Source organism: Copadichromis virginalis, linkage group LG7 (assembly GCF_057382275.1).
Source record: "Copadichromis virginalis isolate Kocher_CV1m ecotype Utaka linkage group LG7, C_Virginalis_male_GT1.1, whole genome shotgun sequence".
NCBI classification, from domain to species: domain Eukaryota; kingdom Metazoa; phylum Chordata; class Actinopteri; order Cichliformes; family Cichlidae; genus Copadichromis; species Copadichromis virginalis.
Genome location: NC_140624.1, coordinates 59662662 through 59674666, shown reverse-complemented (window position 1 = coordinate 59674666; position 12005 = coordinate 59662662). Strand labels below are relative to the sequence as shown.

The window sequence follows — 12005 nt, the reverse complement described above, 5'->3', positions numbered from 1 at the left end:
TGTCTCTCAGAATCAGTTCATAGCTTCCCTTCAACCCATTCATGTCACCTAAAAGGTAAACCTGTTTCTCCATCACCTGTTCAGCTCTGATGATTCAGTAAGGACCTCTCCTGGTTTCATCTTCATGTTTCCCTCTCACCAGATAACCAAACCGATATCATGACCAGCACTTTTTACAGCTGTAGCTCCAGCAAACCTCAGCTGATACTAGAAAGTAATATTAAATAAATTCTAACAACAGCTGATCAAGTTTAAAGGCGCTTCTGCTGTTGAACACGACCTCAGCTAGTTTCCTCTTTCTGGCGCAAAGCAGGAGATAAACAAGCAAGAGAGACGGGACTTGCGGCAGAAACGCCGATCAGCTGATCATTGATCAGTTTTGTGATTGAAGTAGCAACAGGGGGGGATGAGAGAAGAGGCAGCTGACAGCGTAAAGACACAGAATAACTCCAGCTTTTTGTCTTTTTTTTTTTCTTTTTATTGTAGCTGAAGTACGGGACAAATCGCGTTTATTTTCAGCTCAATACGAAACGTGTAATATTAACTCTGAATACCAGAGGATTCTGTTTTTTACGGGTTGGTAGGCAACTCTACTAACTAACCATATGAATAAAATAAAGTTCACCAGTAACATAATAGCACCCACCCAACTCTATAGAAAGTCCGTCATGCTAGCTAGTACACAGTACCAGTTATTGTAACTGACTGTAAAAAGTTAACAGAACGAAAATAAACTCCACCTAAACTTGGTTTATATCTGACCCAGATAGACTGCAGGTCATAACTTCTTACCTGAAGCTCATCTCACCAGACAGTCGGATTGGCGGCTGCTTTGGGTCTCGCCACCTCCGCCTCCCCTTTCCCCCATCCACCTGCTGGCCTCCATCACTTGCTAATTTTACTGAATCTGTGAAAGCTCCACCATAGCCACTACCAAACAATTGCGTTATTTTTACACGTCTGCCAGCATCTGTCCAATCCGCCACCTTTCATCACCCTGCGATGTCTTGGTGCCACATTTTCTCATGAAGACCCTTATGTTTGAACATGTTATGGACAGACTGATCTTAATCTGAGTGTGGTCAGATTCAGATCAGGCAGGCCATTCCTCTAATCACACCCCTCCAGGTCTTGCTGTCATTGCCCACATTATTATTGAAGTCTCCCCATAGGACAAAGTTGCTTGGTGGTGTACTCTCTAGCACCCCACCTAACAACTTCGACAATGCTGGCTACTCTGAACTGTCTTTTGGCACATAAGGACAGACAACAGTCTGTTTTCTGGCCCAGAAGTGCAGGGAAGCAACAATCTATGAAACCCATGCCAAAGGATGGATTCACCAGCTACTTCAGTCTGCATGTCAAATTATCCATGTACAACTATTGGAATTTGATTGTGTGCACAAATTTTAGACAAAAAGCTTAGGCGTTGTCAATTTGTGGAACCAGAACCTCAATCCAAGAAGGCTTGCCCAGTTTTGAATGCCACTTTCCGGAAGCTCTTCTACCAGCCACTCCTGTTCTGGCAGCTCCCTTCTAGATCACTGCTCTTGGACTATGACTGGGTTTGGTTTTGTAGCCTAGACATTAAGCCCTAGGGATCTGTTACTATAAAAATGGTGGTCTAACCTGTTAGAGCTATTTATACTAATGTGGATTAATACTCAGGTTTTTATCTTTAATGTTTAACAAAGGGTTTAAAAAAAGTGTTCTTGGGGATGGGATCTCTTTCAATGCTGGCTTTCTTGACATTATAAAAAAAAGTGTCTTTGGAGATGCTTGAGGCTTTGAGTGCTCAGGGTAACAAAGCGCTATGAAAGTAAAAGTCCAGTTACTGTGGTTTCAATCTGGAGTTGCCCAATCTAGAGACAGCACTAACTCCAGCTTTCCCACCAGAGAGGTGACATTCAATGTGCCAATAGCCAACTTAAAGAGCCTGCCAGGGCCTGTGCCTCTGACTGCCACCCAAAACACACTAGAATGCTTCCTGTGGGTGGAAAGCCCATCTGTGACTTCATACTTTTTTCTTTTTTTTTTCTCCTTAAGCTTTCAACACACTTGCAAAAAGTCTCTTGATAGAAATGTCCATTGACATAAGAGATTGTTTTACCTGTGCTGGCTTTTTTCTGCCCCTCAGTAGCATTCCCTGTTTGTCATTTGTTTTGTTTTTTTCTCCTTTTTGGAAACAGCAAGAAACTAGAGATCATAGAGTCTCCCACGGTGCCTTTGCCCACACCTCAGAAACTACACTTCAACATCACAGCTGACATCAAAAAAGCAATTGAGGAGGCCAAACAAAGCATTGATAAGTGAGTACAAAAGCTACTGCTCAAGTTTTAGTTGCATAGCCCCACTGAAAACAAAAATCCATCCCCAGAGGAAAAACCCAAATAAACACAACTAAGGGTGTTTTCACACCTATAGTTCATTTAGTTCAAATCAGTAAATGAGTTTGTAAACTCTCGTGGTTTGGGTTGTTTTCATACAGAGAATAATCAAAGTATACTTCAAGCGCAGCAAAATGCGTCGCGTTCAGTTCATTGGCCAGATGTGTCTGGGGCAGAAGCAACAAAAGTAAACATCTGAAGAAGGTGCTGTAATCCTGGACTATTGGAGAACAGAGAATTTCCATTCATTTCACAGCTAGTTGTAAGCCCCTGCAGACCTTTGCACATCCATAGTACTTTGCTACAATGAGAATGCAAATTGTATGTTGCTATGGGAAGTTTTTAGCTCAAACTTGAAATGTACACCTTTTAAAGTTTAGATTGGTCGGATCCACACCAGAGTGTGATCAAATGTTCACACATGCACAAATGAGTTTGATTTTAAATGGACTAAACAGACTAAACTTTGCTTCAAAGTAACTATCAATGGAGCACAACTTTAAAACTAAAAGGTTTATAAATGAGCCCCCAGCTATAGACAGAGGCTCATTGAAATGGAAAACCCTCTGTGGGCCATAATGTCATGAGGCCTCTGAGGAGGAAGAAAATAACCCCAGGTTTCTTTTCAACACTGTAGCTAGGCTGAGAGAGTCTGAAAAGAAATTTTTGATTCATATAATTTTAACCATTTAAAATAAATAAATAACCATCCCTCAGATGTTACTTTATGTATAGGGTTCATTACTTTTTTTTTTTCTCTCTATCCAAGCAACAAACATGACTGAGAGTGGACTCTCCTCTGTGCCTGTCCTGCTAGACCTCCGTGCAGCATTCGATATTACTGTAACATTTTATTACAGAGTTGAGCATGCCGTAGGAATTAAAGATGATGCACTGCAGTGGTTAGAACCATATCTGATGTCCATGTAAATGGGGAGTCTTCCTTACACACTAAGGTTAATTTATAGTGTTCCAGATAAATCTGTTCTGGGACCGCTTCTGTTTCACATTATACATGCTGTCCTTAGGCAGTGACATAAAAAAAAAACGGCATATTGGCTTATCTTTAGCTCTGTTAAATCCAGTATCCAAGTTAAAATCCTGCTCATACAAGTTCTTGAATATTCAGGCTCCATCTTAATCTTAATGACCTTATGGTACTGTATCACCCCATTAGCACTTGTTACTCTCAGAGTGCAGACTTACTCGTTTTCTAGGATATTTAAAAGTAGAATGTGAGGCAGAGCCTTCAGCTTTCAGGCCCCCTTTCTGTGGAACCAGCTTCCAGTTTGTATTCAGGAGACAGAAACCATCTTTACTTTTAAGATTAAGATTAGGCTTAAAGCTTTCCTGTTTGATAAAGCATACAGGTAGGACTAGATCAGGTGACCCTGAATCTTTCTTTAGTTACACTGAAATAGGTGTAGGTTGCTGGGGCTTCCCATGATGCACTGATGTGAGTAAGGAAGACACTTTTCATTCTGCATTTGATCATTAGTTACTGTTTTATACATTGTGTGTTGTCCTGCCTCCCTTCATTGGTGCCACCTCTCCCAGTGTCCTGATTCTGAAAAGAGAAATTGCAGTGCAAAACTCCATAGTTCATTACCTCCATTCTCCATACTTAACAAGGCATATATACATATTTTAATAGCAATACTTATAACAGGAGCATGCAATACACAAACACATCTGTTATCCTATCCTCTTCACAACAGAATCGTCCAAGACCTGGATTTCAGTATTCTCTCATTCAGCCACTATGGGAAAAACTTTCTAAAAGCAAACAAGATGAGTCCTGATCCTTTCATACAGATGGCTATACAGCTGGCCTACTACAGGTGAGTAATCTAAACCTTATGGAGATGTTTCTGTAGGCTGACTTTTTCTTGACCAAGTTAAGATGGAACAGACAATCCTAAACTCATTAACCGTAACAACCTGGGTTCACACTCATACAAAATGCTGTAGTCTCAGATTTAACAATTTTTTTTTCCTGCATAGACCTAATTGAGAGCAAAGCTTATTTAACATTCACATAAAATGTTGATCCTTATCAAAAGCACATGTATTTCTTTGTTAATCTATATGCCTAAACTTTATAGCCTGCTTAGTAATTAGATTGTTGCCAGCTGACCCTTCTGAAGGGCCTGACACAAGATTTTCATTACAACTGTTAAGCTGTAATGAAGTCATTTGTATGAGACTGGTGATGGTTGCAATTCTCAATTTAGAGAAGGTTTGGGCTGCACCAACAAAATGTTGAAGTTTTAAACTTGTCTGTTTATTAACCATGCATTGTAAAGATAAAGAATAAAAAAACAAATATTGTAGTGTGACTAGAACATAGCTTTGACTTGCACATCATTGACTTCTCTTATATTTTGTTTTTACACAGTATCCCAACATTTTTGGAATTGGGGTTTCATTTTGGAACACAGGTTGTTTAAAATATTTTTCTCCAATCTCTTGGCAGGGTGCACCGGCAGCACTGTGCATCTTATGAAGCTGCCTCAATGCGACTGTTCAGGCAGGGACGTGTAGGTGAAATCCCCTCAACTTCAAGTGCCTCAGTTGCCTTTGTCGTGGCTTTTAATGACCCAAACAAGAAGGTATGGGGAGGGTGTGTGTGCAGGTATTTCACTCTAGGATTGTGAGTAGAGTTATTTTTCTTTGACACTGACATAATTTTCTGTGGCACTGAGTTTTATATTCAGAGTTCACAATACATCTGCTGTGGATGATTGCATTATGACTAATCAAATCAATCCCCATGAAGAATCTGAATGGGATTTTTTTTTTTTACCTGCAGAACACTCTGTTCTGTTGCCTACTTTTCTTTGGTGTCACTTCAGTATTTGAAGTAAGCTGACAGTTTCACTTATTTGCATGTTGCTGGTATGTAATGCTTTAGATTACAAACTTCTGTCATAAACACTACCTTGTTACAAGTGATGAATTGTAACTTGTAATCTTGTTGTACAGAACACAGAGAAAGTGGATCTTTTGAGGAAAGCTATAGAAGTGCACAAGTGGAACACTAGCATGGTGAGTTTTAATGACAAAACTGCTCAGTGCTTCAGTTTAGTGGCAGTCTGTTCCTGTTAAATGGGACAACAAAATGTTAACATTAACACGCACCACACTACAGTAAAAATCAGCTTACAAACTTTGCACCTCTAAATCCAGGCTGGGTAAACACAACGCCACTAACAAGCTCTGTATTTACATATCTTTCAGCTGTATTTAAAAATAACAACATTGTTGAGAGTGATGGAAGTCACACTGTTAGTCTGTATGAGCAGCTGTGTAGACTACAGAATGAGCAGTGCTGTTCCTATTGGCTGTTCCCATCACTCAGATCCTTTCCTGAAAGGGGCAGTGCAGCAGCCAGGTTGATTTAAAGCGACAGACACTGAAACAGATGATTGTTGCAGACATGGTACAAAAAATGCTGTCTGATATTTCTGGGAAACTTCAAATATGCTATAAATGTAAATTATGGGGACATGTGACACTCACATTAATATGACATCAATTGGCAATGAATAAAAGTGTAAAGTTTAAGACTCCTGTAAAGATACTGAACTCTACTCCACACTGATACCAACAAGGTAATAAATGCAGGAAAGAACGGCAAAGATGGGGGAAGAGAGGACATACTGTCATACTGATAGGCAGCAACAACTGCTCTTCTAAAATTATTTGATGGCCTTTCTCTTTAGTGCTGAATGCTCCAAGAGCAGAAAACTGACATTTTAAAAAAATAAAACACCTTAAAAATCCCCACACTGCTTCTTTGTTTTGGCTTAGTTTTTCTGTAGTTTGTTAGGTAAATACAATCTCTGATAATCTAGAATTATGACTAGATTGTAGTCTTCTCTATACAGCCATGGTAAAAACAAAGGATGGGTAACCTAAATAAATGGAGACTGTATAATTACAGAAAGTCTACGTTATCCCTTGTGTATCTGTAAGTCTGCTTGCATCTACTTGAATCTGAGACCAGATGACCTTTTTCTTCAAAATGAAACTTTTCATCAAAATGTACCACCTGCATATGGGCCTAGGCAATGGACTTCAAAGAGGTATATCAGGAATGGCTACTTAGCTCTACATGTCCATGTTAGTATAATCTAGGCTTAAGAAGATGACCATAGGATATAAAACTATGGGGTACAAAAAACCCATGCAAACATGGATAAAAGAATCGGACTTTTTTGTTGCTGTTGTGCTGAAACTGTCTGAAAAATGCTGTGTAAGCACTCTACAGGTCATGTTTAGTCCTGTGCAAACATTGTGAGTTGTCTTCTTTGTAATAGGAAATTAGTGGACAGACAGTCTTTGGGCACTTCCTGGGTCTACAGCACCAAGCAACTGAGAAAAATATTCCCATGCCGGACATCTTCACAGACGCCTCCTTTGATAGAGTTTTTGACTATCGACTTGCTACAAGTCAGGTGAGGAGCACAGCTGAAATTGAGCTGACAAAGTCTTAATAGTATTATATTACTAGAGACATAATCAAACTTCTGTCTGCCGCAAAAAATGGTTAATGTTTCTCCAATTGGTATCTTTCCAAACTGATGAGGAAGGGACTCATTTATATTCTTTTGTTTAAATATTATTTTTGTTTTCAGCCTCAACTGATAGTTATGATGAACACAACACATCTATTAAGATCAAGGACACTCTTAGGCTATATGACATGGTATTAGCTGTGTTGCTAATGAGGTTTCAATCATTCTCACAAAGTGCATATCAAACAACTATATTGTTTAACACAATAATTAACCACTATGTCAAACTTTGTTCTACTTCACAAGGTGCAGTCCAAATCTGGTTGTCTCCCATGTGCTTGCCCTTATCAACGTAAAACGTATGATATATGCTATACTCTTTTGAAGGATGACATGGCTTTTGTGTTGTCAGCCTTCAAAACAAACAGAAAATAATTCAGAAGAGCTGAAAAAAGCTGTGGAGGATGCACTGCTGGACATGAGGACCATACTGTGAAAACAAAGACATGAATAAAGTGGTGGCTTTTCACTTTTGTTGAATGCAACATTTGCTTGACCAACACTGTTGGTCAAGCAAATGTTTATGCTGGTAAAAAGAAATGATCAGTTGTAGTCAATTGTAATCACTAATGAGAAGTTTATACAAGTTTGTACAACTTATTAAAAGATTTAAGTGAGTTATATATTTGAACCTGTATACATTTGATGCCAAGTGTTAGAGAAAATCTAAAATGAATTCAAACTTGTCCAGGCAATTCTGTTTTTGAAGTCAATTTGACGCCTATTTTTGTGTTAAAAAAGAAGTACAGGTGGCTAAAAAGATATTTAATTATTGTGAAGCGAAAAGGTCTCCATCCATTCTGTTTTAAGGCTCATATATATGACCATAATGTCAAGGCTTAATAGCAAGTACAATGTGTCCAACTAAGTACCTAATTAAAAAAACAAACTGAAATGTATGATTTTACACAGAATATTTGAAAAAACTGTCCAGGAGATTTTCTATGATAAAATATGCAATTTGTCTGTCAACACAGAAGAACTGATGGCATGTGGAAGGTCCCCACACTTTTACCTTTTCCACAACTCAGAGGATATCATCAGGCCGATCAGCTCTCTAGAGATTTTTTTTGTTTTGTCTCTGTAATTCGTGGTTTTGTATTTTGGTATTTTAATTCTGAGCCTTCAGTTGGTTATGGTGTACGGGGGGGGGGGGGAAAAGGGTTTTCCGGTACTATGTAAATTAGGATGTAGATTTCCTGCAGAAGCCTAAATCAAGTCTTAATGTTAGAAGGATATTTAGTGCAGAATTTACTCTTTTTTTTCTTTTTCTTTTTTTTTTACTATCTATCCTGCTATTTCAGACCCATGCTGTATTCCAAAGCCAAGTTAACTCAATGTCTGACTGAACGTGTGGTAGTTATGACAACAGCAGCAAAAACTCATGTTTGTGTGTGTATTACCATGACATTTCCAGACCTATAAAATAAAGCATTACAATTACAAAACCAACATGTCTATAATATTGGCTTTTATTGAGGGATCAGTATTCATATCTCCATATAAAGAACAAAGCATGAAAAGTAACAACGGCAAAATGAAGAGGTGAAACCTAAAATGTCATCCATGGCAAGAAATAAAAGTAAAAATACTTAAAACCTTCTTTTATCACATAGCTGGGTTTCTTTTTAAAACAATTTTAATCTTACTATCCTTTAATAACGGTGACAATGCACATACTGTATGTCTTGTGATACATAAATGTCTGTTTTTTAATATAGCCGTTTCCATGATTGATGTTCTAGTTTAATTTCAGTTTAATAATGATTGAAGTTTTGACAATATCTAAGATATTTTGAAGTTTCACATTCACTGCAAAAGGCGTTTTTCTTGCTCCTGCTTTTAGAATTATGTGAATAGCAAACCCTCATATTTCCTTTATTTATTTTAGAGATGCAGCCTGGGAGTATTATGAAAGATGAATCTGGTTTTTCCTCCTGCTTTCATTCAGGCTGTCGTTCACTGATATCTGTAAAGGTCACTATAGATTGTTGAGTTCCAAAAGGGTTTGGTCCAATACCTGGTGCATGTCCAGATTTTCTTCTTTGGCGTGGGCCAGTTTCTCTAGAGTTGGAAACAAAGACACAAGTTACCTTCCAAGTTAATGTTCTGTCTATGATGAATATCTAAAAAATCGAATTGCTCTCAAATGCAAAGTTGTTATGCATAGTCTTTGTGTAAAAGGTAAATGGACTGGTTCTTATATAGCGCTTTTCTACTCTGTCTGAGCACTCAAAGCACTTTGGGTGAATGAATTACTTGTATAATCACACAAGCACTTCTAAGCTTAAGTGCTAAGTATCTAACATTCATACACACTCCGATGGATGCATCGGAGAGCAACATGGGGTTAGTATCTTGCCCAAGGATATTTGGCATGCAGACTGGAGCAGCCTGGGATCAAACCACCGACCTTCTGGTTAGTGGCTGATCCGCTCTGCCACCTGAGCTACAGCCAGTGTGAGTTTTACAATAGAATAGTTGAGTCAAACAGGTGTTCAAGGATCAAATGAAATGAAAGGAAATGCTCCTGATAAATAAATGTTTTAATTTATAGCCTACTATAGTAAAATAAAGCCTGCTGTACAGCCTACAGGTTATATACAGTAGGCTACGGTATGAAATACAGATTGTTCAATATGAAATATAGATTCTTAGAAGCAACTCAGTACATGCAAAAATAGGACTAAAGTAGTCCTACACACATTGAAATAACACACTAATTTAATGAAAAAGACGGCTAGAATTGCTTTGTATTGTCTCCTTTTTGAATGACTTCAATATTCTTCCCCTCTGCAATTCTCTACCTTATCATGGTGGAGGGGTTTGTGTGTCCCAGGGACTACAGTGGCTTGCAAAAGTATTCGGCCCCCTTGAACTTTCCCCACATTTTGTCACATTACAGCCACAAACATGAATCAATTTTATTAGAATTCCACGTGAAAGACCAACACAAAGTGGTGTACACGTGAGAAGTGGAACGAAAATCATACATGAGTCCAAACATTTTTTTACAAATAAATAACTGCAAAGTGGGGTATGCGTAATTATTCAGCCCCCTTTGGTATGAGTGCAGTCAGTTGCCCATAGACATTGCCTGATGAGTGCTAATGACTAAATAGAGTGCACCTGTGTGTAATCTAATGTCAGTACAAATACAGCTGCTCTGTGACGGTGTGATGGACCGAGCAGTGAAGGAAACTTAGGCACAGGTTAAAGTCCAAAAAAATGATATTTTTTTTTATTTAACCCAAAAAACATAATTGGTTAACTCATGCAAAAAGACTCAAAATCTTGGGCCCATAAAAGAGGTCAAAATAACAAAACTCTACTCAAAGTTGACAACACAACTGATAACTCAAACAAACTGACCTAACTTAATGAGACAAAGGGAAAACTTTAATAGTGGCTGATCAGCCCACAAAAACAGGAGAAGGGGTAAAACACACAAAACCTAACAAACCAAACATAATGAACTCCAATTCCCCCCCATGGTCCTGAGTTATGGCGTGAACCAATTTGTATTCTTCCTTTAAAGCTCGCTCCGCCCCTTTTCCACCTCTTGGCTCCTTAATCAAGGGACTGGAACAGCTGCAACTAAGGTAACTCAGAAAACAAAAAATGAATCATACATAACAGTGTAAACTAAAATGTGCGCACTTATTTTAGAATGCAGTGTTATGTGGATATGTGAATTAACTCTAAACCAAAACCAGTTATTTATTGTCCTGTAAATTAGGGCTGCTCGATTATGGCAAAAATGATAATCACGATTATTTTCACTGAAATTGAGATCACGATTATTTGACGATATTTATTTAACCCTTTAAGACCTACTATAGAACCAAGTCCACCAGAGCTTATATTATTTTTTTTACATGCTGTAGTGCCATTTGTGGGAGCATTTCAAGTTGCTATACATCAATACAACTGTTATAGCCCATATTTTAATAATATGTATGCATTAAGTGCATAGTAATTACATAAATTGCAAAAAAGTGCAATAAACTACAAAAAAAATTGAAAATCGCTTTTGTTTTGTTTACATATATTTCTACTTGGAGAAATTTAAGAGGCTTATCCCTCAAAACTTTAAATACAATAAAGTTGCAAAAAATAGTTTCCCACCACAGGAAATTTATTTTGAGTGTCTTCATAGTTTTATTTTGGAGATACACCAATTTTTATATACTGCAGGAAAAACAAAAAACAATCCTATGATGCAAATTTGCAAAGAAAACAGCATGTGCATCATTTCACTGTGGGAAGTGATAGGAACGGCAAAGCGTGTTTCTGGAATATTATGTTTTTGTTCCTGCAAGCGCTTTTTATGCAATTTTTGCAAAGCTATATGTGGAACGAAACCGTGACCGAGGACAAGCTGATGGCATCAGATGTAAGTACAACTCCTCCGGTTTCATATGCAAAACAAATTATTGCGCTAGCTTACACGGTTCAGATTCTACAGGGATTTAAAAATAGTTACGCAAAACGGAGCGTGCTGCTCTGACCGGCTTTAAAGGGTTAACAATGACTTTAAAAAAATAATATAAAATAGTGTGCAACACCACTGAAGTTTTGTTTTTTTTTTTAAACTCTCTTTTCAACCAACGGCAGTCACTCTCCAAATAACTTCTGCTTAGCTTTCCGAGCTTCCCTCGGGTCCTCTTAATCAGCGGTCTCCAACCTTTTTTGCGCCACGGACCAGTTTATGCCCGACAATATTTTCACGGACCGGCCTTTAAGGTGTCGCGGATAAATTAGGGAGGGGCTAATAATCGGCTCAGTCATTTTTAATGATCGTTGAAAGCCCAGATCGTAATTGTTAGGTATTTTAGTACCATGGTAGCATTTACTGGATATTGTTTTATAGTGACATTATGCAGGAAAACTCTGTCATTCAATAAGGCCCCTTTGTTTTAGTTATTTTTCTCTTTGACCCAAGAATTGATGTGTGAGAATCACAGGCTGGTACAAGGTTGAAATACCACAGAGATCACTCCCTCAGCTACATTAGTTTCTTAATCTTTTAGACGCC

At 38.1% G+C, this 12005-nt stretch overlaps 1 protein-coding gene and 1 pseudogene across 5 annotated transcripts in view; one reads left to right on the top strand and one right to left on the bottom strand.

Moving 5' to 3' along the window:
- The window catches only part of LOC146706369 (carnitine O-acetyltransferase-like), a 34146-nt pseudogene extending 25717 nt beyond the window's left edge, over positions 1-8429 (top strand). Inside the window, exons 8-13 of the transcript XR_014921133.1 lie at positions 2190-2309; positions 4106-4228; positions 4864-4999; positions 5373-5435; positions 6710-6847; positions 7214-8429. The product of XR_014921133.1 is annotated as a carnitine O-acetyltransferase-like (transcript). The remainder of the gene's footprint in view (positions 1-2189; positions 2310-4105; positions 4229-4863; positions 5000-5372; positions 5436-6709; positions 6848-7213) is intronic.
- The window catches only part of tpm2 (tropomyosin 2 (beta)), a 26965-nt gene continuing 23381 nt past the window's right edge, over positions 8422-12005 (bottom strand). For all 4 annotated transcript variants that reach the window (XM_085464509.1, XM_085464507.1, XM_085464513.1 and 1 more), the window contains one exon: positions 8422-9031. In XM_085464509.1, the coding sequence (XP_085320635.1) occupies positions 8949-9031 (83 nt within the window). In that variant the 3' untranslated portion in view covers positions 8422-8948. The remainder of the gene's footprint in view (positions 9032-12005) is intronic.